Source organism: Grampus griseus (genome assembly GCF_964374135.1).
Source record: "Grampus griseus genome assembly, chromosome: 3".
NCBI classification, from domain to species: domain Eukaryota; kingdom Metazoa; phylum Chordata; class Mammalia; order Artiodactyla; family Delphinidae; genus Grampus; species Grampus griseus.
This window is the reverse complement of record NC_139019.1, coordinates 154,228,346-154,254,431: the sequence shown is the minus strand read 5'-3', so window position 1 is coordinate 154,254,431 and position 26,086 is coordinate 154,228,346. Positions and strand designations below refer to the sequence as shown.

General features: G+C 54.8%; 1 protein-coding gene across 1 annotated transcript in view; it reads right to left on the bottom strand.

Annotated features, from left to right (window-relative positions):
• Positions 1-9,520: 9,520 nt before the first annotated feature.
• The window catches only part of FLT4 (fms related receptor tyrosine kinase 4), a gene marked incomplete at both ends in the record, with an annotated part of 36,637 nt that continues 20,071 nt past the window's right edge, over positions 9,521-26,086 (bottom strand). Inside the window, 20 exons of the mRNA XM_082651867.1 lie at positions 9,521-9,716; positions 11,898-11,983; positions 13,057-13,177; positions 14,128-14,279; positions 14,915-15,020; positions 15,380-15,479; positions 16,755-16,866; positions 17,992-18,114; positions 18,507-18,601; positions 19,083-19,233; positions 19,374-19,462; positions 19,661-19,774; positions 20,123-20,227; positions 20,702-20,837; positions 21,125-21,231; positions 21,400-21,531; positions 21,632-21,778; positions 22,037-22,399; positions 23,414-23,522; positions 24,628-24,754. Coding sequence (XP_082507993.1) covers positions 9,521-9,716; positions 11,898-11,983; positions 13,057-13,177; positions 14,128-14,279; positions 14,915-15,020; positions 15,380-15,479; positions 16,755-16,866; positions 17,992-18,114; positions 18,507-18,601; positions 19,083-19,233; positions 19,374-19,462; positions 19,661-19,774; positions 20,123-20,227; positions 20,702-20,837; positions 21,125-21,231; positions 21,400-21,531; positions 21,632-21,778; positions 22,037-22,399; positions 23,414-23,522; positions 24,628-24,754 — 2,671 coding nt within the window. The remainder of the gene's footprint in view (positions 9,717-11,897; positions 11,984-13,056; positions 13,178-14,127; positions 14,280-14,914; positions 15,021-15,379; positions 15,480-16,754; positions 16,867-17,991; positions 18,115-18,506; positions 18,602-19,082; positions 19,234-19,373; positions 19,463-19,660; positions 19,775-20,122; positions 20,228-20,701; positions 20,838-21,124; positions 21,232-21,399; positions 21,532-21,631; positions 21,779-22,036; positions 22,400-23,413; positions 23,523-24,627; positions 24,755-26,086) is intronic.

Sequence of the window (26,086 nt, the reverse complement as noted above, 5' to 3'; positions counted from 1 at the left end):
AACGTCCATGACAATTTTTTTAAATTCATTTATTTTTATTTATTTTTGGCTGTGTTGGGTCTTCGCTGCTGCACGTGGGCTTTCTCTAGTTGTGGCGATTGGGGGCTACTCTTCATTGCGATGCATGGGCTTCTCATTGCGGTTGCCTCTTTTGTTGCAGAGCAACAGGAGCTCTAGGTGCGTGGGCTTCAGTAGTTGTGGGACACAGGCTTCAGTAGTTGTGGCTCACGGGCTCTAGAGCACAGGTTCAGTAGTTGTGGCGCACTGGCTTAGTTGCTCCATGGCATGTGGGATCTTCCAGGACCAGGGCTTGAACTTGTGTCCCCTGCATTGGCAGGTGGATTCTTAACTACTGCACCACCAGGGAAGCCCCCGTGACAATTACTTATAAGAGGAGGAAGGCCTGCATTGTGTCTTTTGTGGGCCCCGGGCACTTTTGCCTTAGTAAGTGGGTGTCTTCCTCCATAAAAACTGTTTAAAAAATACAGTTTATGACTGTGTTAGCATAAAGATGAATATAATCCAGGTTGATTGCGGAAAACAGTATGAAGTTTCCTCAGAAAACTAAAAATAGAATTGCCATATGATCCAGCAATCCCACTCCTGGGCATATATCTGGGCAAAACTATAATTCAAAAAGATATATGAACCCCTATGTTCATAGCAGTACTATTCACAATAACCAAGACATGGAAACAACATAAATGTCCATCTACAGATGAATGGATAAAGAAGATGTGGTACATATATACAATGGAATACTACTCAGCCATAAAAAAGAGTGAAATAATGCCATTTACAGCAACATGGATAGACCTAGAGATTATCATACTAAGTGAGGTCAGAAAGAAAAAGACAGATACCATATGATATCACTTATATGTGGAATCTAAAATATGACATAAATGAACCTGTCTATGAAATAGAAACAGAATCACAGACATAGAGAACAGACTTGTGGTTGCCAAGGGGAAGGGGATTGGGGGAGGGATGGAGGGGGAGGTTGGGGTTAGCAGATGTCAGCTTTTATATATAGAGTGGATAAGCAACAAGTTTCTACTGTATACCTCAGAGAACTGTATTCAATATCCTATGATAAACCATAATGGAAAAGAATATTTGAAAAATAACGTGTATATATGTATAACTGAATCACTTTGCTATACAGCAGTAATTAGCATAGCATTGTAAATCAACTGTGCTTCAATTAAAAAAATATAATCCAGGCTGGATCCATTATTTTATATACATGTATTCATTACTCTGACATTTTTTTGATTTAAAGAGAAATTAAAATGAAAACCTTTCCTTGGCCCTAAGTACATCGCTGATCCTCAGCTCTGGGCCTCATGTATCTCACAGAGAAGCCATCAACCCTGAGTAGAAGTAACTGGAGAACACCTAGCACATTGTCACAGAGGCTCTATGGGCCTCTCCCAGCTTCTGGTGGCTGCCAGCATTCCTTGGCTTGTGGCCACACCACTCCAATCTCTGCCTCATGGTCACATTGCCTCCTCCTTTTATATGTGTGTGTGTGAAATCTCTGCCTCCCTCTTATAAGATTTCGTGTGATTGCATTCAGGGTTCACTGGATAATCCAGGATAATCTCCTCATCTCAAGCTAATTAACTTCAGCACATCTGCTAAGACTATCTTTCCATATAAGGTAACATTCAAAGGTTCAGGAATTAAGAGCTGGATAGTTTGAGGGTACTTCTCAAGCCACCACATCCTCCAAGATCTGCATGACTTCCTCCCCTCCAGGTCAGTAGAGGGTGCCCAGAGGGATGTTGGAGCCCACTTGGCCCAGGGCGAGGGTGCAGAGGCGAGCAGAAGCCAGCAGCATCTGCCTGGGCCTCCCCTGTGGCTCTGACTTCAGCAAACACCTGGGGAGGGTGTCTGGCAGTTGTCGCTGTGCTGTGCCACAGGCAGCAAGGCCAGCAGCCCCTTCACATTGGGCTGGGGCCACCTTGCAAGGCACCCACTTCCTGTGAGGTCCCAGGAGCTCTCTTATTCTCTTCTCATTCTCTTTCTGCCAGACCAGCATCTGTGTTTCTGAGCCCTGTCTGAGAACCTGGCTAAGTAAATTATTAAGAAAAATGGAAAGGACTGTGGGCACCAATTCCACCTCTCAGTGAGGAGTATGGACACTCTGGGTCGGCGGACCCAGCTGCGCCTTTCACACCAGTGGGCAGCTGGTGCCTTGGTTAGTGCACATCGTTGGAGGGTCTTTAATGCCCACTTTTTTTTTTTTTTACGATAACTCACTATGGTGTACTCTCTTTGTACCTGTGATATTCCTCAAGTATAAACTTCTCCTCTGTCAATATCTGAAGCCAGTGCACACACAAGCCTGGAAACAGCCCTCATGGTGCCCTTCCTCATTCCTCTGTGCTCCTTTCCCACGGAGGCTGGGCATGGATGGGCAGTCCTCAGGGGCTTCCCAGGATCCTGGGACCCCTTTGCCATAGCCTGGTCTCAGAGACTCCCCCTGCCCATATGGCCACCCTTTCAGAGAAGTCCTCCTGGGCCAGGACTGCCACACCAACCAACCAGGAGACCCCTCCCTCTCCTGTTCTGAGCAGTCACCATGACTCAGGTCGACATATTCAGGGCTCTCCTGGGAGCCCAGATGAGGCCATCCCAGCAAGGCTTTGGGGCTTTCTCTTATACAAGTTGGAATGGCTGAAGATAAGAAGGCTGGGGGCAGGGCCAGAGCAGGAGGGTTGCGGGGCTCAGAGCTGTGGTGTCCTGCCCATGGTCATGCCATGAATCTATCCCAATAACCCACTGTGGGCTCCTTTCTCTTCCTCATAGCTCAGTCATCTGGGCCCTGGGGCTCTGAACTGTGTTACCAACATGTCTATTCCTGTCTCCATGGGCAGCTTCCCTTGGGTCAATACTGATCGGGCTCCCTCAACTACTTCCTTCTTCCTCTTTCCTGTCCACGGCACTCCTCCCCGCAAAACCCTGCTGTGGGTAGGGTGGACAGGGTCAGCTGCCATCCACATGGTTTTGCTGTGTGGGTTCCTGGCATTGGTGAAAGTGATGGCTTAAGCAAAGACTGAAATTCTGGTTTTTCAGATAGGTGTCTCCCCTGGGGTGACAAGCTGGCAGCCAGCAGTACCAAACCTCAGACACTGTTTCAGGCTTGGGGGACAAGCCACTATCCCCAGAGATCTCCCATGAGGTTCCTCCAGGTTGCACTGCTCTAAGTGGCTGTGCTGACTGCAGTGGTTGTGGCCAAGTTGTGTCCTGTATAATTAAGTCCAGTCCACCTGTTTCAGCCTGGGCTAGAGTGAGGCCCTACAATCCATGGACTGAAGGTGTAGCCAGCAGTCATTCCTTAAATGGAATGGTATTACCCTTACGAGTCAGAAGAAAGGCAGCTCAGAGAAAGTCAGTGACCTGCCAGGGGTCCCCAGGCCAGTTCCAGGTGTGTCTGCACACCTGGCTCTCTTCCCATGCCTTCTACTGCCCCTCAGGACTGGAAGGTCCCCCACTGACCAGCACCTTGTGCTGCCTCCACACACTGGGACTGGGAGCAGCTGCCTGCCAGGTGAGGAATGGGAGCTTGTGGATCAAACCCCAGGGGATGTCCCAGCCCAGACTGCAGATCAAAGCCCAACCCACAGACAGAAATGTTCCCTGCCATCCCAAAGTGAGGACTCTTTGAAGCTGATTCAACAGGTTAAAACCCAAGGGTTTAATAGCAATCCCTTCTATTACTCCCATCTCTCCAGGCCATGGAGGAAACCATGATACCTATCTGTGCCCAAGGGGGCCAGGCCTTCCATTCTGGGGAGAGGGAGCAGCCTCCTTCCAGGTGGTCCACACCTGGCTGTCTTGCTGCATGCAAACCAGCTCTGATGGACTTCTGGCAGTAGCCCAGAGCAGCCCAGAGATATCACCCTGGGAGCCATTCTGACCTGCCTAACTGGACCCCGTGTCCCATGGAGGGTGACCGAGGCCTTCAAAGATGCTGCCCCACCACCTTCCAAAGCCCTCAATTCTCTCTCCCCAACCTCTCTGTGTTCCTCCCTCAGCCCCTCCATTATCCCTCCTGCCCCCCACATTTGGCTTATGACAAACTTTGCCGCCTATGGCTCCAGCTGGGAAGTAAAGAGGTTTCTATCTGGCTTTGAAGAGACAGAAGTGCACCCACTCCACTGCGGTCCAGGACAGGAACGACTCACTTGCCCTGCAGTGGTACCTGCAGCCAGTTGCTCCAGCAGATCCTCAGAGGCTGCTCACTGACTTCTTGAACTCCCCAGTTTGGTCTCATACAAGGGATACATTTTCTTCTTTTAACAACAGGTTGACCCTAATCCTTCTAAAAACAGGCTTTCCACCTCCCCTGTCTGTTCTCCTCACTGAAGCCCTCACTGATTAGCTGAGAATCACTCTGTCCCCATCCTCCCTGGCTGAAGCCCCAAAAGGTCTCTGGGATTCCTGAAAGGGGCATTTGTGGGTGGGTTGAGTTCCCGTTTATTCAGCCACAGATGAATGGATGGGTGGGGAAATGGATGGATGTATGGATGTATGGATGGATACATGGATGGATGCATGGGTGGGTGGATGGATGGACAGGTCGGTGGATGGATGGGTGGGTGGATTGAGCAGTGGGTATCTGGGGGATGGGTAGGTGGGTGAGTCCATGGAGAGGAGGTGTTGGGGTTGGATACCACTGCAGACAGTGTCTTTCCCAGTTGACTTTTAATGTTGCTTTTGAAGGACATGACTTGGTGAGGGCAGGGCTTCCTCCTTAGTGTGGTCACTCCTAGGGGCATTTCAATTGTTATCTCATCATCAAGGTGGCAAGTCACAAATGAGAAACTAAGGCCCTAAGGGGCAGTGGCTGGCCCAGGGCCACCCAGCCTCAGGGTGCCACATTCTCCACTCTCAGCAGTGAACAGCCTTCAGAGCACAGCCTGGCCCAGGCTCTCTACCTGGAGTCTCATGGCACCCAGGTCTTGCTCAGGGGTCCACAGGGCAGGCCTCCTTCTTGGTGATGCTGAAGTTCCCTCTCTGAACTTGCATGTGGACATCTGGTGGGGTGGACCCCATGACATGGGCACTGGCCAGCACCTTGGACACTCTCTGTAGCTGATTATCTGGGCTGAGGTGCCCAGCCTCAAGAGTTGGCCCAGGCCTCCTAGGGACAAGTGGCCTGGAGGATCCACCATGGGGGTGGGGGAGGCCAGTGTCTGTGCTGGAAGCTGTTTCCTGGGTTCCACCTACTGACAGTGAACATCAAGGTCAGGGACTCTGTAGCCCAGCTTGACAGGGCTGGAGTCCTGACCTACCCACTCTGGGTGTCCCTCTGTCTTCCCCCAGGACATCAGCACTACCACCTCATCCAGAAGATCCTGGGTGCTTCCAGTGCTGGCTCTCTCCTCTCTTTTGAACTATTTCTTCTTCCATTTGGACTTCCATTTGGACTTCCCAGTCCTGAGGAAGCCAGGAAGACCCTTCCTTGGGTGTGGGTCAGGCTCTGTGTCCCCATCCTCTGCTCATCCTCTGGGCTCTTCACTTGGTACTTAGGCGCCTAGACCCTCCTCCTGGACTGAGAACACCCTGGGCCTCAGGCAATGTGGGTGGAGCAGGTCTTAGGACTGGCTCTTGTAGAAGACCATTTAGGAAAAGGGATTTTTGCACGTATCTAACCTGGATAAGGACCCAACTAAGAACAGAATTCCTCTGCCCTTCTGGCGTCTTCCAAAGCTGTCCTCTTCTGCCCCTCACAGCCCAGACTCTCCCCACCCAGGCCTCATCCATCTCCCAGGAGGTCCTGTTCTGCTCCTTCAAGAGGTGTGTTTCTCAGAGCATAAATGTAAGTCAGAGCTCATCACCACTTTCTCTAAACTTCACCTTAAAACAAGAAACCAACTCCTAATTTTGGGCCCCCAGGACCCATAGGATGGGGTCTTGCCAACCTCTCCTCTTTACCTCCACCCATCCCCCAGGTCCCTCCTTCCTTCTGACCCAAGGCCTTCCACACCAATCTTTCTCCTGTGCAGAGCTCCACCCACATGTCACTACTTACAATGGGAACTGTGGACAGGGACTCTGCCATGTCCCAGGGCCTAGGACAATGCGTGGCTCAGAGCAGGGCCCGATGCCAAGGAGCAGTGGTGACATTAGGACAGAATCAAGGGACACTCAAGTGTTCCCTTGGCCTGATTCCTTCTAAAGGAGGTAACTCATGGCTCTCTGGTAGAAATGAATAGGAGTGTGAGACTGGGGAGGAGGGGAGGTGGGACAAGGCGGTGGGTGGGCATCCTGTGAAGGGCTGGGGCCTGAGAGGAGGAGAGAAGAGAAGCTTCCTGGGATGTGGGAGGGGCTGAGGGACCCTGAGGTGGGAATACACTGCTGCCTGGTAAGATGCTCCTGGATGGTGCCCTTGCTGGCCGAGTTCCTATTCACACCTGAAGTCTCTGGTGCTCTGGGGAGTGAGGGCAGGTGGGGACATTCAGTGCAGCCCTGAGTATCCAGCCCAGGCAGGACCAGAGTAGCCCAGAAGGGCAGAACTGGAACTGAGGGCACTGGTTCCCACAACATGTGGGTGCACTTTGGGCTGGGTGAACAGGCAGGCATCCGGATGGCTGACACCTGGGTTGAGACATTTGCCAAGGGAAAGTGGTTAAATTCAACCAATGATATTGTAAAGTTAAAATGTCCAAACTCAGTGGGGGTCTTTTCCGTATTCACATTTAGAATTATTATAGGGGTAAAAATAACAGCAAACCCGCTACTGCCAAAAGCTGCCTTTGTCGGGAGGGACTTCGCCCATGAAAGTTGAAAACGAGGCCGGGACAGTGGGCATTGCAGCCACGGGGTATAGGCAACACAGCAGGTGCCCGAGGAGTGAGAGAGGCCTGAACAGGGTAGGCACAGGGCCTGGCCACAAAGTGGCCTCTGGCTCCTGACCTTTGCTGGGCTTCTGTCTGCTCACTTGGGTGAGGTGCCCGCTGTGCTGTGCTGACAGCTGGGTCCATGTGACATGGCCCGTTTTCCTTCCTGAGTCCCTGGGACTACTCCTGGGCTAGCTCTTTTGGGAAGCCTGCTGAGGCCGTGTCCAGAGGGCCAGTGTCACACCCCAATCTAAAGCCACCTCTATGCCAGCCACTCACTTGTGAAGGGAAGGCATACAAACATCCCAGGGCAGGGCCCTGCCACACTCTCCGGGCTGGAGCTCATCTCTCTGGGTCGGGATTGAAGTAAGGGTCCTAGCTCAGAATCCCCTGATATTGGAGTCCAGGAGTGCACTCAGTCATGGAGGTGACCCTGGGTGCACGCTGAACCCCTCTTTTCCTGTCCCCGTCTGTGGTCTGTGATGGAGGTGGTCATAGGCTCTTTCTGGGGTGGAGGGTGAGACTTGGGGAGCTGATGGCAGGGACCCAGCCTGGGCTGTGCTCTCAGGCCCATGGGCCACCGGTGCTTAGGGCCTGAGGCAGCATTTGGTTCTAGTAGGTGGGGACAAAGCACTGTCACTTTATTCATAAAGTAAACATTAGGGGAATGCATTCCTGGCTCTCTCGGGAGCCAAGCTGGGCGCTTCCCAGCTCTGAGTGGAACCCCGCGTCCTGGTGCTTCCAGCACCCTCTGCTGGTGGCTTTGGGAGACTCCACAGCCTACTGGGCAGAGAAGGGGGGCTGAGCTGCCTCTGCTGCCCTTTCCTTTGCGTGGCCAGTCCTGTGACCTTGTGGGGCTGATGATCAGCAGGAGGAAGGCTGATCACAGAGACCTGGGATTTAGCTGCGAACCCATTCACTGTAACTCAGGACTGGCATCAAATTTATTATTATCTTTTGTTAAATATTTTATATTTTCAGAGCATATGTTCTACAAGGGGGGTGGGGCTAGATTTTCTTCCCAGTACATTTTTGTGTGTGCAGTTATGTGACAGGAGAATAAGTGACACAAACAGGTGGTACACATGTGAGAGGGGTCTCAGGCCTGGGCCCCTGCACGCAAATCATGAGTTGCTCCTCTGATTGAAAACAGCCTCTGGACTTCCACCAGGTAAACCTGAGACCCAAATCTCACAGGCAGATGACATCAGAGGAGGTCCACTGGGGACAGTCATACCTGCATTCACCATATCTTAAAGGAACAATACACAACGTGGGGGGGTTCCTGCCGGGCAAGCCCCTGCTCGCTGCACGGCCGCCTGTCCTGCAAGCGTCTCATGGGGTGGGGGTGGGGTGTCAAACATTGTGGTGCTAACTGGGATGAGGGTCTTTCTCCTGCTAGGGGTGTGGGTAGCTAGGGAGTGTGAACTGGGCTGGGGGGGTGGGCCCTGGGCAGAATGGCTCCAGCCTCCAGATGGTCCTCTGCTGTTCTGTGAGAGTAGAGGCTCGACCTGCCTGACTCACTCCCCAGGGCACTGATGTCAGGTACAGATCAGGGGGCAGAAGACAGGGCCTTCCTGGGGCCACAGGGACATCCACTGATTGCCTCCTGGTACAGAGCTATGCCGGTGGGTCCTCTGGGCCAGCCCCAAAGCCTTCCTTGGTGGAACCCACAGTGTTTGCCTCTCATAAGGATGTTCACAGCTTGGACGGTGCCTTGGGTGGCAGATCTAGGTCCCAGAGGGAAGAACCAGGTGATTCTCAAATGGGGCAGCTCTAGACCATTGGGTGATTCTTCCAGTTCTGGGGTAGGCAGGTGAGGCTGGGGACTTTCTCCAGAAAGAGGTGGCCACAGTGGGGTCTGTTATGACAGCACTTGACTGGGTGTCAGAGGCAAGGATCATCCAGATTCAGAAAAACCTTCCCTGGGATCCCTTCAGACTGAAGTTTTAAAAAGTAAATTCTTCACAGCAGCTCAAATAGTCTCTGAAGTTCTAAGGAAGAAAACAATGTTGAATAGTACTTCTCAACACGCAGGAGAAGACGGCTTGCTGTAACTGGCTCGGCACTGCAGAGATGGCTACTCTGAGCTGTTTGGCCAGGCTCAGGAGAGGACACCCCCATTCCCCCCACAAATTTCTCATTTGTTGCTTTGAGGTGGAATGCATCTTTGAGCCATATGCATCTTCTCCTGAGCCTTGGAGTGGCAAGTGAAGAAAGCCATTCCCACGGGAAGAGAGGCTGCATGGAGGGGGCAGCATTTTGGGTGGGTGCTGGGAGACCACAGCTGAACCTTGATTACTATGTGATTCTCAGACCCTCATATTCCTCATCAGAAATCAGGGATCACACCACCCACCATGCTAAGAGGAAGCACCCAAAGAGATATTTCCCATGAGAGTGCCTGACCCAGGGCTGGCCCCTGTGGATGTTGAGCTAAGTGGAATCTGAATCTGAAGGGGAGAAGGGCCCCAGGGATCAGCAGGGTGCTCCTGGGCAGGCATGGTGATGGAGTTCAAGAGAGCCCTGAAGCCTGGGTTTTACTCTTCCCCAGACTGAATGAGATGAGTTCCTGGCCTGGGCCTCCAGCCTTCTGCTCGCTGGTCAGGCATGGTCCCCATCAACTGTTGGAGCCCAGGGTCCAGTGGACCTTGCCCGAAGTTGCTTTAGTAGCTGCTGTCTGTGAAGAAGGGCACTTGGGCAGATGGGATGCCATCGCTCTCCTCTGGTGGCCCTGCCAGCTCCCCGTACTCGCTGTTGTAGAACACCTGGCCCTGGGTCCCTGGGTTTGGCCTCTGCCGCCTCCCTGGGGGGTCAGGGTGTGCCATGGTCACATCCATATTCCTGCCTGGTCCTTTACAGCTGCTGAGACAGGGAAGGTGATGTCAGTAAGAAAAGAAGAGAAGAGTGATTGAAACCATGTTGGGTCTTATAGGAATCACCAGACACAACCGGAGCAATAAGAAAAGCCAATGGAAGCACACACAGACTTGACTTAAATACAAAAACAAACCGATGTGACTGTTGGCAAACACCAGAGCTTTCTTTGTCTCAAGCCTGGGTGTGGGACAATGGAGAAAGCCCAACTTCATCCCCCCAAACCTGCTTCTCTCCCAGTCTTGCCCATCTCTGTAAATGACACCAACGCTGATTCAATGACTCAAGCACCTGGATGTCATCCTTTCTTCCTCCCTTTCCCTCATCCCTTATATCCAGCCCACCCAGAAGTCCTGTCCTGTCTATTCCAAAATGCATCCATGCCCCTCAATCCATGCTCTTCCCCTACTTTAGAGTGAGCTGCCATCACTGCATGCTCTGGGCTGCCCTAGCACATCTCTCTTCTCTCACTCATGCCACCCTATAGGCCAGTCTTCAGAGATCCTTCAAGTTAGATGGTGTCCTCCTCTTGATACACCCTTCAGTGGCTTCCCATCACCCTCAGAATAAAATCCAAGCTTCTCCCCCTGGCCCAGGAGGCCTTGCTGCTTCCAGTCCCCACCTGCCTCACTGATGGCCCTATGATTCTCCCTCCTTAGCACTCATTTTCTTTGAGATTTTTGAAAATTTGTTTCTTTGCTTTTGCTTCTGTTTTTGCTTTGCATGGTGCTATTGAAAAACCTGATGCCAATCTCTCTCTCTCTCTCTCTTTTTTTAAGTGACTTGGCCTTTTTGCCTGAATTCCCAGAATGTTTATCTCTAAAGTCTAATAGTTCAACTAGGATATGCCTCAGAGTTTACTCTTCTTGGACCAGTTTTTCCAGGTACCCTTCCAATATGTAGATTCAGGTCTCCTTTTATTTAAGAGTTATCTTGAATTACATATTTAAAATATTAGTTCTATTTCACTGTTGGCATTCTTCTTCCTCAGAGACACCCATTGTACATATTTTGGATCTTTTCTATTCAACTTCTAAATTTTTCACGTTCCTTCTGACACTTTTTTACCTCTTTACTTATTTCAGTTTTAATTTCTTGACTTCTTTTCGTGTCTATCAAATGTGCCCTCCACTGTAAGTCTGATCATATCTAATTGTCCCTTGGGCACTCTGCTCTTCATTTTTGAGAGGATTTGTGTTTTATTTCAATTTCTTCCATGAATTTAGTCAGCTCCCATTTGATATCTTCACACTGTTCATCCATTTCTATTCTGAATTTTTGAATTTATGATTCATTGTGCAGCTGCTTATTTAATTATAAATTAATTCATGTTGATGTGTTGTATCACAGTTTTTCCATGCTTTTTTTTTTTTGGAGTGTTTACAGCTACTGAAAACTTTTAATTCTAATTTTCTTTTTTATTCTTATATGGATAGTGCTTATTTTTTCACCCTGACACCCTGACAGACACAGGTGTCAAAGGTGGAAGTGAACGGTCTGAACACAAGGATCTGAAGAAAAGAGCACAGCTTTATATAGGTAGGTAGGTATAGACAGGTAGGTCCTGTCATTTAAACAGCTATGAGCAAGTCAACTAGTAAAGTGGATAAGTAGACGTTTAACTACTTTATATATACCCTTAAAAGTTTAAATATTCAGTTTTTTCATTTGTTTGTTTGTTTTTTTAGAGACGGGGGCTATTTTCTTGGGCAAATGGAGGTCACTGTTTTATGCAGGTCACCCCCCCCCCCCCATGCAAGCACACAGGAGGATTTCTCTGTAACCATATTCTTATCAAGGTAGGACACCAGCCAGCTCTAGGTCACATGATCTGTGGCCTCCCCTGGCTGGGGGAAGGGTGTTACACACATTGGGCATGGTGGATCTTTCCTGGTTTCACAAAGAGATATTGTCTGAGCATCTGTCGAATGGCAGGGAGGTTTGGGGACCAGCACCAGGCGTACTGGGTCAGGACAGTGATCAGGGAGAGGGGGCCTTTGGTAAGGCTGGTGGACACAGGCCTCAAGTCCCAGAGTGGCCTGCCTTGAACACACAGAAAAGCACTATGGAGCCATGAAAGGATTCAGGTAAGAGAGTGACAGGCACATGCCGGCCTGGCCTCCCTTCCCTGGCCCCTTCCAGTAGAGGAGGCTCCAGAAGCCCTACCTGAGCCCACTTTCTTGTCTGTGCCTGCTCTCCAGCCGCTCAAATTCCTCGGAGGCCAGCACCATCCCACTGTCCGTCTGGCTATCCTGTGCAGAGAAAACAAGTTAAGGCTGTGGGCCCCAAGGACCTGCCCCGCTGCCAACCTGACACTCATCCTGAGCCAAGTGTGTGGGAAACAGGCATCCGTTCCATCACCAGGGCCTGTAGGTTAGGGTCATGTGCCCCCACCACAGAGGGAGAAACTGAGGCCTGGCGGGGCCATGCCTCACTACTCAGGAGGGTAGCAAAACTGGAACACCTCACTGGGAGACATAAAAGGTGGCTATACACATGCTCAAGGCACAGGCAGAGCAGGAGCACGGGGAGAAACAAGGAAGTATCGAAAGGATCTGGCAGCTCATAGTATAGAAGAATGATCCTTAGACACATTCCAGGTTTAGGGGGCCTAGGTCACCTTTAACCTGACTTGGCGTGGTTTTCATTTTGATTTCCGTGGAGGGGAACTGCACTCTTGTCAAAGATGGGGGTCCCCCAGCATTTTCATCTGGCCCTGGGAATGGGAGCCCAGGTCTGCATGGCTCTGGTCCAGGGCACCCACTGCCGCCTCTGCACCCAGCCTCCCCTGGGCCTGCGCTCACTCACCAACCCCATCTGGAGGGAGGCTGGGAGGCTGTCTGTGCCTTCAGCCTCACGGAGCTGTAAGAGGTCTACTCTGCTTGACCGCATCTGAGAACACAGGTGGTTTTCCATGCCCCTTACCCCAGCCTCCTCCTCTAGTGACACAATCTCCTCCTCTCTGGCCATGCGGCTTGATGACCAACAAAGGGGGGTCCTGACTCAGGTCGATCCCAGGAGAACCATCTAGAAGGAGTCATTTTTCCACTGGGTTCCTACTGGGGTTTCTACCTTGCTGGGAGAGAAAGGGGGTGCTAGGGAGGTGAGCCCCTCTGTGAGGGAGGTGAAAGTACAGGTGAAAGCAGCAGAGACATGGTGGCACTGCATGGGTGCCCAGACCCCACCATGCCTGAGGCACAACCTGGACTTGACATTTTCAAGCTGGTTTCTGCTGCTGGCCTCAGGACTTCCTGACATCTGACTCCCTGTGGAAAGAGCCCAGTGGGCCTGACCTGGGGTGCACAGGTGCACCCACCCCACTTACCACTGAGGCCTTGTAGGTTGTCAGGGTCATGGGAAATTCTTCGAACGTTTTCATCCTGAAGGGACCCTGGGTCTGAGTCCCCCTGGCAAGGCATCCCGGAAAGGACACACAATTATAATATCTGTGGGGAGAAAACGTTAAGTGCTGAGAAACGCACTCCAGCACCCTTCCTGAAAGCTCTTTCCACCTCTCATTCTGCACCCCTCTCCAGTGGGGAGGGTGTGGAAGGTGAGTGGAGGGCACCCAGCTTATGTGTGACATGGAACTTGAGAGAGACTGGAGGAGGACTTCACCCCAGGATGGGCCACCCTGTACAAGGCAGTCAGTCCCGGTGCTGCAAGCTACTGCCTGACCTGCACGTGCGTGTATGTGTGTGAACATTCGAGTGCCTGTTCGGGGGCTGGTGGAAGGAGCCTGCCAAGAACCAGCTGGGTGTTCCTGTCCTCCAGGCCTGGCTTTGCTCTATGCTGGGGAAGATGGGGTGGGGAGTCTCAGAGTCCTTCTCCCAGCAATGTCAATGGGAATGTGGATACACGACTTTCTTGGACTGTAGACATACACTGGCAAGAGACTTCTGACCCCAAACTCTGGGAACTTAGGCTGCATTCTAAATCCTAAATACAGGTTAATGAGTGACCTGCCCTGTTCCCAGGGTCCCTACCAGTGGCTCTTGAGACTCGCCCCTCTCCCCACCAGCTCCACTTTCTTTCCCTGCAGTGTGGAGCTGGCCAGGGCATTGTGCCTGAGATGGGCACTTCCTTGAAATTGTCAGTGGGAGGGCCTCTCAGGGGCTAAGAGTGCGGGCAAGCAGAGGATGGCAGAGGGAAGAACTGAGGAGGTGTGGAGAAAAGCAAAGTCGCAAGGCTGCATGGCCTTGCGGGGGCCCCGAGACTGACCAGGTCCACCAGGGCGTCACCGACACTGGCACTGTCATTTAATGTCACTTTGTTGAGCTGGTATACAATGGCCTCTCAAGTCCTTGTAGTTCACTTTTGCTGATGACTGATGAGGATAAAACATACTATGTCCCCCTTGCCTGGGGGACCCCTGGACCTGGAGAGGGTGGCTAACCTGGCAGCCAGGCTGTGCCGGTGCAGGCTTGGTGGGCTGTCCTCCATGTCAGCATCAGTCTCCATGACATGCAGGGCCGTGGTGGACGCCTGCAAGAAGCTTCCCTCCTCTGAGCTCTGAGAGCCACAGGAAACCACGCAGTCCTCCTCTTCCTGGCAGGAATGGCACAAATGGCCAGGGTCAGAGGCCCTTGTGCCCCCTTAGCCCCACGCCTGCACTCAGGACTGCTGGAGTTCCTCGCCCTTCAAGTGCTGTGCTCAAGGGCACCAAGGACTAAAGGAGCAGGCAAATTCTCTCCACAGCCCTCCCAGGTGCCCCATCAAAGGAGGAGGTAGGCACAACAAGAGCATCCTCACTCCAGAGCCCCAGCTGCTCCACAGCCTCAAGAACCAGCACTAGTGCTTCCCACCCTCTTCCTGGGCAGAAGTGGACCCAAGTGCCAGTCTCCAGCCCCTGAGGCTGGGGCAGCAGCAGCTCCCTGCTCCCTCCTCCAGGTCCCAGGGCACTTGCTGAGGCCCTGAGCTGCCCTGAGCCAGCCCTGAGCTGCCTTTGTTCCCCACCCCTGTGGGGGGAGATACAAGTCAAAGGCAGGTGAAGGGGGCAGAGGGACAGAGAGGGAGGTAGAGGAACACATCACTATTCTGCTGGGAGACAGGGCTCCTTGTAGGCTCCCTGAGGACCAGCCTGGGGCTCTTCATGGGCAAAGTTGGGCTCTGACCATCCATGTGATGGTCCCTGGGTTGGAGCCAAAGGTTGCTGTAGCAGGACAGGGAGAGTGGGGGCTCACCTGATGACCCCTGCCCTGAAGCAGGTCCCCCAGGATCTCCACCAGATCTGAGAATGCAGGCCTCTCTTTGGGGTCTCCGGCCCAGCAGCTCAGCATGATGCGGCGTCTGCGGGTACAGCCGGATGCTGGATTGTGTTCTGAGTGCACCCCTCACCCTACCCCAGCAAACCCCAAGCCCCCTGCCTAACGATCCCTCACACCTGCTCTGCCTCCCTCCCTCCCCAGGGCCTAGGTAGGGCTGTCCCTCCTGCCTGCAGGGAGGAGAGTTGTCAATGGACCAGTGGTGGAGTGAGAGACTGTGTCTGCAGGCCTCCACCCCCACCCCTGTGACTGAACAACCTCCCACCTCCCACCCTTGCCTGCATACCGCCCTTCCCGTGCCCGTACACAACCCCTCTTCCCCTTTCCTAATGCCCACCCACCCCTCTGGCCCCCCAGTGCCTCACGGCTTCCCAACAGACTCACATGGCAGGAGTGGCCAGCTCTGGGGCCCTCATCCGGGTGCCTTCTTTCAGCCGTTGGCAGAACTCCTCATTGATCTGCACCCCAGGGTATGGGGAGGCCCCTGAGGGCAGGAACAGGATGGGTGGGTGTGTGGGGAGCAGGCTATTACTGTTCAGCCCAGACCCCAAATCGCCTCTGTCCTGGTCCTCCATGGCAGAGGGCTTGGCCTGCTGCTCCCCTCCCCCACTGCTAGTTCTTCATCTGGTTAAGAGGACGGTGGCACCCGCTTGCTAGAGCTGCCATGAGCATCACCGCTTATTACAGGCACATTAGCGAAAACATGTCCCATCCTGGGATCATCAGGGTCAGTAGAGCTTCGACAAGCCAGTTGAGCTGTCTTGTCACAATGACCCCTCTTAGGAGAAGCTTTCTCTAATTCTTCCTTAAGTCCTGTGGCTGTACCAGCAAACAGGACCTAACCCTGCCTAGCTCCCTCCTTGCCTCTCCTGACCACGGGAAAAACAGCTCCTGCAAGCCATACAGCAGTGGAACAACCCTTTTAAGACAAGAGTCAGACTGCTCTATCCCTCCCCCAAAACCCTGCATGGCTCCCAGTAGACTTAAATTTCAGGTCCTCAGCCCAGCAGGCCTGCAGAGGCTGCATGAGCCACCTCTCCTAGCTCTCACTGCATCTCCCGATGCCACCTGCTTATACCATGTCCACCTCCAACACGCGGGGACCATGGCCATGGCTAACCCCTCACCCTGGACTGCTATCCTCCCAGGCCCACCTGCCTCTACTCCACCCACCTTCATCAGCCTGGGCCCTCCTGGCCCCTCTGGCTCACACACAGTGCTGTCCTTCCTGCACTCTTCCATGCTTTTTTATTTTTAGTAACAGCATCAGTCACGGCTGCCATTCAGTGTTTTCACTTTCCCACTTGTTTACCGCCTCACCCCTACCCTGGTGCGGGGGGGGCTTCACCTTGGTCCCAGCAGGGCCCAGGTTCCCATGTGAGGTTCTTGCAGGTGTGGTCATTGAGTGAGCACCCTGTCTCCTCCCAGCTGCTCCCAGTCCTGCAAAAGCAGGAGCAGCATCCCTAATGGCAGGTGAGGAAGGGGCTCAGCCAGGGAGGGAGAGATCTGGGGGAACTCGTATGGTGTTACCCTCTGTGACCTGTGTTGACCCCAGGGGCTGCTGAGTGAACACAGGGTTCTGCCCTGGCATAGGCTGGAGGTGAAGGGGAGAGGCAGGGGGCTCTCCAACCACCTGCCTCAGAATGACCTGGGCTGCTCGCTCCAGGTTTGCACAGCCCCCTGTGCAGAGGGGCTGGTGGAGTGACCTGGAACCTGTGATCCTGCCTCCCCCCTCCCCTGCACCCTGCCCTGCACTCACCCAGGGAGAAGATCTCCCAGAGCAGCACCCCAAAGGACCACACATCGCTCTGTGTGGTGTACACCTTGTCGAAGATGCTCTCGGGGGCCATCCACTTCAGGGGCAGTCGGGCCTATGGGAGGAACATGTGTCCCCAGTGGGGGAGGGAAGAGAGGGAAGAGGCCAAACCCTTGGGCAGCCCTCCTCCTGCCCCCAGTCTCCCCAGGACTCTGTGGAGTCACATCCCAAGAAAGTCTTTTTGGTTACATCCACCTTGTGTGTATTCAGATGGCTCTTGAAATTTGCCCCTCCCCCATCCTGCAGGTAGGATGCAGAAGCCTTCATTCCTCCCTTGAAGGCTTCTGCCCTGCTACTGTTCTCCTGGGTCCATCTGGGCCCCTCTCTTCCTCTGTGCTCTCCCAGGGAAAACTTGCAGCCCTCCTCCAGCTCTAGACCCTTCGGCCCAGCATCCTGAGGAACACCTGTATCCCTGCACACCCTCACCAGCTCCACCTTTCTCCACTCACTTGGTCCCCAAGCTGGAAGCATGACATCATTCCTGACCTGTGGCTTCTGATGTGCTTTTCCTCCTATGGCTTCTACCTGGGAGCCCTGAGGGCCATGGCCCTTCCAGAATTGCCTCTGCCTCCACCCCAGCACCCCCACTCCCCTCTCCTCACAGCCTGCAGAGGGGGGTGCTTCTGGACGGCACACCTGACTCTTACCTCCACACCCCTGCCAGTTAGAATGAAGGACAAAAGCCTTCACGGTGGGCCTCTCATAGCCTGGACCCATTTTGCCTGTTGACCTCCCTCTAAGCCTCTTCTTTCCTCCCCTGGGGCAACACTCTAATCAGCGATGGATGCTCAGATGCCTGCCTCTGAGCATCACCAATGAGACACAAGTTGCACCTAGCACCCATGTACTTTGCTGTGACCCTGCTACACCAGGTCTGTCCACCTCCAACACAGACACCATGTAGGGTCCACCTCTGCATGTCCAGCCCCTCGTGGGTAGGCATGGGGAGTCAGTGCCCACCTAATGGACCAAGGTACGGGGCCAAACACAAGCTCCAGTTGGAGCGCTGTGGTCCCTGTTTGTCAGCTCCTGTCTCCACTCACCTGCTCCAGGTGCCTCAGCAAGGTCACCAGAATCCCCGTAGGCGCAGGCCCTCAGACCTTCCATGTGGATGGCGGTGAGTCCACCACCCTGCTCCATGGCCCCCAACCCCCATCCTTCCTCTGTGGTCTGCACTCACACTGCCCTTGCGCACGTAGTCAGGGTCTTTGTAGATGTCCCGGGCCAGGCCGAAGTCACAGATCTTCACCACATCACTTTCTGACAGCAAGATGTTCCGAGCAGCCAGGTCTCTGTGGATGCACTAGGGGTGCAGTGAGGTGCAATGCAGTGATCAGTGCAGGCCCCTGGGGCCACACCCACACCTAGAGCTCCAGGGTGCCCCACCTGAGCCCTGTTCTTTGAGAACAGATTTCTGTGTGCCCCCAGGACTTGCCATGGAGAGAGCTTGTGGAACCGTGTGGACAGCAGAAGAGGCTATGCAGCGGGACAGACTGATTCTATATCTAGCTCTGCCTCTGACTAGCTGGAGACCTTGGGAAGTCAATTCCACCCTTTGGGCTCAGTTTATAACTCTGTGAAGTGGGAGAGATGCGCCTTGATCATAGCTGTGCTGTGGGGTGAGCTGGGACCAAGCTTGACATGCTGGTGAGTTTTGGCCTTTCTCCCCTCTGAAGAGCCTGCTGGGGCAGTCACCTTGCGAGAGGCCAGGAACTCCATCCCTCGGGCCACCTGGAAGCTGTAGCAGACAAGGTCTTCCATGGTCAGTGGGCTCAGCCACAGGTCCTCAGCTGCACAAAGAAGCGAGGTTGGCTCAGGAGGGTCCTTATCCATGACTCCCATCTTCCACCCAGCCCCAAAGGGAGTATTTGTTCACTGAACCTGGCTGCATCCCTCCTGGCCAGGCTTAACAAGCATGTTGGCCCCCTCTCCTGCCCCTCAGCTTCCATTCTCTCTGTGACACCCACTAACCACTTTCCAGAGCAATGAATACTGTTGCCACACTAGACCTCTGTTCCTGCTACTTCTGCCTGGACTGCTCCCCACCATGTTTGCAGGGCAAACTCCTGTTCATGTCTAGATGTCCAAATCAAACATCAAAAGTCTCTGTGAAAACTTCCTGAGGTGTCCTCCCTTCCTAAGGCAGAGTGCATTACATGCTCTCCCACATAATTCTCTCCAGGAGGGCCCCAGGCTGGCTTATCCCAGGGTCCCTGATCATGAGGTATGAGTGTGCCAGCCAACTCAGGCAAGGGGAAGCCAGAGTCTTACCTTCTTGGACCGGAGGGGCTCGTCCTGCCCCACCCTTGCCCATCAGGAGCCTTGTGAGGAGGGCCCTGTCGCTGCTCCCTGGCCTCCTCCGGTCAGCCTTGGCACCCTCCACCATGGAGCAGAAGCGCCTTCGCTGCTCAAGGGACTTCTCCTGCGATGCACGAAGCAGGTCCGAGGGGGAGGAGGCTGCCATCTACTGCAAAATCACTCCCCACACCTTCTCCCCAGCCTATCTAAGAGCCTTGCTTGCTCACCAGCAGAGCTCTGGCCCCTGGTGGGGCGCCTACCTACCGCGTAGGGGTTGAAGGCCTCCCGCTTGGCACGCAAGAAGTTGGAGAGGTTGCCGTACTTGCAAAACTCCACGATCACCATGAGGGGGCCTGGGGCAGGGCAGGAGCCAGGAGCTTGTTGACTGAGGGTACGCTGGAGGGTAAGCACCACAGCCACGGCCCTGCCCCAAAGCCCTCCTGCGCCCCTCCTCATCCCCGCCCATTCCCAGCCCAGCTGGCCCTTTGCACCTACAAAGACAGAGCACCCTGGGGGACTCACCCTCCCGCCAGGGCACCCGAGCTCTTTACCGTTGGGCTTGGTGCACGCCCCCAGGAGGTTGACCACGTTGAGGTGGTTACCGATGTGGATTAGGATTTTGAGCTCTGACATCAGGGCACGGTGCTCGCTGGCTGTGGCGCCCTCTGGAGGGAACATGGGGGCTTCGCGTGGTGCCCAGCCCACCACCCAGCCCCTGCACGACCCTCTTTCTGCACCACTAGCTTAGCTGAGGCATGGCCAGTGCTCTTGCTGGTGTGGGCGCAGCTCATCCCACCTGCCTCTCTGAGGCAAAGGGTTTAGGTGGAACTGGTAAGTATTACTCAGAGATGAACCCCAGGCTCAGCTCTAATTCCCATGGACTCCCTGTAGAACCTAGGGTAAGAATCTGTTCTGAACCTCAGTTTCCCCTCCTGTACCACAGACCCACCAGCCCACCCAGAGCTGCTGATCCTCACCAGCTCAGCCACCCCTTCTACCAGCTGACCCCACACCTTTCAGCATTTTCACGGCCACAGTGTCACAGCTGCTGCCCTTGTTGATGCCAAAGGCCGAGGCTTCCACCACCTTCCCAAAGGCCCCATGGCCGAGGACTCTCCCTGTGGGGGCAGGGAGCCGGTTCCAGGTGAGCTGTATGGGGGTGAGGGTGGAGAGGATTGGGCAGAAGGGACAACCCCTGTGGAGGGCCAGGAAGGAAGGCCCAGGAGGCAGAGGAAAGTTGGGCTCCCCTCTGCCAAACAGGAAGTGCATGGGGAGTGGGAGTGGGAAGAGAGGGAGAGGAGAGGCAGACAGGAAGGCCTGCATCCTCTCCCAGCAGGTGTGATGGGCCCACCCTGCTTAGAGCAGCAGGAAGTGACCTTGGGGGCCTGGGAATTGAGAGCCCCAATCATTGTTCTGGGGATGCATGCCTAGATGGACAGGTCGGGCCAGGTGGGGGCTAGGTGGGACTTTCTGGCATGAGTTCTGAGAATGGAGGGATTTCAAGGCTCTAGCCTGCCCAGCCCCATAGCAGCTGAAGCTGTCTCTGCCCAGCAGTACAGGGTGGGTGAAGTAGGCTGGGTGCGGGGTCTCACCGAGGTGCAGCCGTTCCCTGGGGAACTCCCACTGACTGGCATCATAGGACAGGTATTCACACTGCTCCTCCAAAGGCACTTCCCCAGGGTCCATGATGATGGACAAGTAGCCGGTCTTGATGTCTGCATGGGTTGGCTGGGGGTGCGGATGGGGACAGCTCATTGACTTGGCCATACCACCCTGGCTTGGGTAAAACTTTGTCTGGGACAGATGGGAGCTCCTTAGGGACTTTCAATATAGGAGGGGACAGATGGACAGACAACCTCTGGTCCTGTAAGAGCCCAGCATGGAGGGGACAGGGAGGCCTCCCAGGATACAAGGCTTCCACGTGGAACAATATTCCTTAACTTAAGGGCTAGCCAGGGTGGAGAGAGACCACATGAGGAGCTGGAGAGAGACTCAGCTGGGGGAGGAGTGCTCACCCTCCTCATGTTACAGAAGATGAGGAGGAGGAGGACCCAGAAGAAGACGGCGATGACCCCGGTGCCAATAAGGATCACGATCTCCATGTTGCCTTTATCCTCGGAGCCTGAGTGGGCAGAAAGAGGCTAGTGTGTGCGTGTTGTGAGGAGGGAGAGGGTGCACCTTGCGGGAAGTGCCCCTTCTGGTGGGCACAACTAGCAGTGAGGTGGCCACGAGAAGACGGCGCCAAGGGCAGGCGGAGGGTGGGTGGAGGGGCGTGAAGGGGAGGCCGGACCTTCCACGGCCACGCTGGCAGAGGAGTTGACGCAGCCCTTGGCGTTGCACACACTGCACAGATAGCGCCCAGCATCCTCCTCGCGTACGCGCTGGATGCTCAGCCTCTGGTTCGAGTCCGCCAGGTCGATTCCTGCAGCGAGTTGGTGCAGGTTCGAGTTCAGGTAGGTCTGGGGCCTGGCCTCACCAGCTTCCGGACCCCCTCCCTCCTTTACCCACGTCCATCCCCCTACCGGACTCTTCCTCCAGCAGCCTCTCATCTTTGTACCACACGATGCTGGGCATGTGCGCCCCGGCCACCGGGCACCTCATCTCCAAGGAATCGCTCACATTCACCAGGAGGTCAGTCAAGTTCTGCGTGAGCCGCGGGACTTCCAGGGCTGGGGGCGGGGTGGAGACGGAGCTAATTGGAGCTTCAGAAAGCGGGAGGGCCCTCCAGGAAAGGGCCCTCCAGGGCTGGGAACTCTCGAAGCTGAAGGGTCAGGGCCGGGCTGTGCACCTCCACAGAAGGGCTGGGGAGGGTGACGCTCTTGCAGGCTCGGGCTCGGGAATGGACCCCCCAGGCGCATGCTGGGCTGGGGGTGAAGGCTCCTTGGGAAGCGCCGCCCTGCCCTGCCCTCAGGCCCTGCCTGCCTCACCCTGCACTGACAGGTACTTCTTGTGGCAGTGCTTGTCGTGGCTGCGCCGGTCCTGCACCTCGCACACGTAGTCGCCTTCATGTTCTGGTGCCACGCTGGGGATGGTCAGGCTGAGCGTGGCGTGGCGCACCCCGGGCGCCGCCTCCTCCAGACTGGCGGCCAGCGGCGTGGCGAATAGGTGCACGTTCTTGCAGTCGAGCAGCAGTGGGTTCCCGTGAGCGTCATGCAACGTGGACAGGTTGAGGCGGTACCAGCGCAAATGCTGATAAGTGTAATTGTCAGCCCGGCAGCTCAGGCGCACGGCCTGTCCCTCTAGAGGATCTTCTGATGGCTCTGATTCTATGCTGAAGCCATCGGGGATGGCTGGGGAGGGAGGAGGAACTACTATGAAGCTGTGTCACAGTGTTGGCTCACTTACCCCCTGCCCAGGGGCTCTCTCTCCCTTTTTCATTGGCCTTTGGACTCACTCGGCTCTCAACTAAGGGTGTACATCACATGTATCTGGGGCAGGGACACCACTCTGGAGCCCTCTTTTCCCTCTCACTTACAAGAGACCAGCTCTCTGAAGTCATTTCCACCAGGGTCTCCTCCGGCCTTGCCTCCTTCTAGCTTTTTCCTAGACAAGCCCCAACTGGCTGCTGCCCCTACCTCTCCTAGGATCCCAGATCATCATTGAGTTCCTTGCTACCAGGCTCAGCAGGGGCCTAAGTCCCCATTCTCCCTCACTGCTGACCACACTCCCCACCACTGTCCTCTCCTTGAAACAATCTGGTTTCATTAGCTTTTGGCAATGCCTCCCAATTTCCTTTTGTCCCTCTGGCCATTCATTGTCAAGCTCCTACGGGCTCCTCTCCCCTCCAAAGTGTTCTCTTTGGATCCATCTTTCTTCCACATGCCCTCGTCTACATCTCTGGGCCCAGTGACTGTCCTTCCATGATCTTTTTAGCTTTTCTGAGGTCACTAACAAGTTTGAAAATCTGAGGAAACTATGGACCTTCCCCCCAGGGCAAAATGCACATAGGAACCAGCTGCTGTGCAGGATCCAGGGCTTAGGAAGAGGGTGGGAGGGAAGTGGAGTTAGGCGGAGCTGTGGGGAACAAGAGGGCACCCGTAGGGGAGGCACTCCAGGTCTGGGGGCAGACGGTGCCAATCCATCCCAGTGGATTACCACCCCAGTCCATATGCCTATGACCTCCAACTCTATCCCTCCTGCCCAGACCCAGGGGCCCAGTGGACACTGGATATCTCTCCTGGGTGCCTCAAGGTCACCAGAACTCAATGGACCCCAATCTAGGCATATCATCTTCTCCCAGGCCTGTTCTCCTCCTGTGCCCACCTGGCTCCTGACCTCCATCCAGGCCTGCCCAAGTCACTCACTGGTCACGTAGAAGTAGATGAGCCGCTCATCCTGGCCCACTTTGTTGAAGACCACGCACTTGTACATGGCAGACACATTGGCGTCCTGGATCACCAGCTTGCTCACCGTCTGGACAGGACATGTGTCAGGCATAAGGATCCCTTTCCTGCATGAGTTCCCCTACCCCAACCTCCTTTTCTGCATGGAGGTTGCTGTGCCCACCAGAGTAATGGGGAAAACTGAGGCTCTGAGCTGGAGATGACCAAAGCTCAGAGACAGTACCAGGAATGGTGAGGCAGGGAAAAGGTGGTGAGACCCTTGGGCAGCAGCAAGAGGTGGCTCCCCAGAAAACCCAACGAACAGCACTATGGACAGTTGGCCTCAACTGTGGCTGAGGTCAGAGGGCAGCATTAGGCAGGACCAGAGAGACCTCTGGCTGTGGATGGGCTCAGGCTGTGGCCATATCGAGGAGGGGACAGGGGCCTGGTAGCACTGGGATGGTCCAAGCCAGAGTTAGGATTCATGCTCTGGTCACATCAAGGGTCAGCCTGTGGTCCAAGGGGAGAAGCTGGTCACTGTGTGAGATCCTTGTGATGTGCCCATGAACGCCCCAGGGCTTTTGTGATGTGCCCACAAGTGCCCTGGGTAGTGGCAAGGGGAGGGGCTGGGTTCCAGGGCTCCAGAAGGACTCTGGCCTGGGGGAGTAGGAAGCTTGGAAGCAGAGGAGGAGAGAGGGCCATAGGCCCTGCCTACCATCCAAAGACCCCACCCCCCAACCCCAAGCCGGGCACTTCCTGGCCAGCCTGGAACAGGAAGAGGCTCTGGAGGTGTGTAGGAAAACAGGAAGTGACTGTAGGAAGTGGGTGCCTTTGTTCAGTCCTTCCCCTGCCTGGCCTTTTCTAGGCATTGCCCCCAGCCTGAGCCAGCAGCTCAGCAGCCTTTGGTAAGGATGGAGCCGGCCCCCAGCCCCAACCCTCCTAGCCCTGGGTGGCTTGGGCCCATGGCCTTGAATCTCAGCTTCCCTGTCTGGGAAGCAGTTGGAGGTTTGGCCCCCACAGTCTACATGCAGGCAGGGAAACTGATGCCCAGAGACACTGCAGAAAGGTTACTGACTCTCAGCTACTATCGCAAGAGTTCTGCAAGCCCAGTGGAAACCTAGAAGGCCAGGAGAGGGCCCCACCCCGCCTCCTTTCTTCTTCTTCCCCAGCCACTCAGTGGCCTGGTTGGCCCATACCTTATTTTTGCCCTCCACAAACTCAGTCCAGGTGTCCAAGCTCTCAATGGGGTTCACAGCATCCTGCATGGTCACCTCCCTCCAGTCCTGGCACTGTGGCATTTGGTCTCGCTGCTGCCGCCGCTGGCTGCGAAAGACAAGAAGGGGCAAGGGCAGGTCAGGGATACAGGGAGAGAGGGCCCACACTGGGGGTAGGGTCAAGCTTTTCTCCTACTCAGATTCATCTCACATCATGGTGGGTAAGGCTGGCCCTTGGGCTGAAGTGAGGTGGGGAGGCTTTGTTTCTGGGACACTGTTCAGGGCCTGGCGAGCCATCCTGCATGAGCTGCCAGACACAGCCTTCCCCAGTAAGCCAGGACCTGCGCCTGCAGAGCACCACAAGCCTGTGGCTCTGCGGTTATCCTCTAGTCTGCTGTGCCTCCTGCTTCTACCTGCATGTGTCCCTTCCTGCAAAGTCCACCCAGATCTCCTAGGGCAGCAAAGTCACCAATCCTGTTACAGGAAGCCCTCTCCCTCCCTACCCCTTCTAGAGCTGCAGCCCCTCCCTGGGCTGGCTGTGCATCCCAGCACCTTTGGTCTCCTGCTGGGATGGGGGTCTGGGGGGAAGGGGTGGCCCAAGGGAGGCTCTTGTCTGTCCCTAATGGAGCAGAGTTGGCCCCAGGGTTCTGTAATCATGCAGAGCATAACGGTAGAGCTTAAGAGGGAAGCACATTTGGAGGTGCCAGGGACCTGCAACCTCGTGGTCTAGAAGAATCTCTTATGAGCCTTGAATGTTGTGGACTGGCCACCCTGACTGAACCTTCCTAACTGATCATGCCAGGGCCACAGCCCCTTTGCCGGTATAAGCCACCCTGTCTCCCTTGGGTTCCCAGCTCCCAGCCTGTGACCCTGCACCCTGCCCATTAGGATCTCTTGCTAAAAGGCAAATGTGACTAGTTACTCCCCTGCTCAACACCATTCACTGGTTCTCTAGTGCCTTCCAGACCACTGACCACCTTGGCCCCTCCATTCCAGGTCCTTGTTTGTCCAAGTTTTCTCTGTTCTCCCAGACTGTCCTGTTGGCGCCCAGTCAGGTAGGGCAGTGTGGCCCAGCAGTGGGGCAAGATCTGCTGCTTATTTTGCCATGACCTTAGGAAAGGTACATCCCTTCTCTGACCTTACTTTTCTCCTCTCTAAGGGGTCATGGTGAGCGCTGCACAGATGAGCTGATGAGCATTGGACATACTTAGTGTGCCTTGGGGCTTGGTACAAGTCTCACAAAACTAGCCTAGGTCTGCCTGTTTCGTGAGAGGTGTCCTCCCTGGTGCCCAGAGGTCCTCTCCAGATATGCAATTGTGTGTCAGGAGGGCTTTGCTTTCAAGGGAGGTGGGTGGGCTGGACCATCCCCAGTGTCCAGCCCGGCCTGACTGATATAAGTGAGCCTTGCTCAGGTGAGGTGAGGTCAGGGATTGGCTACAAT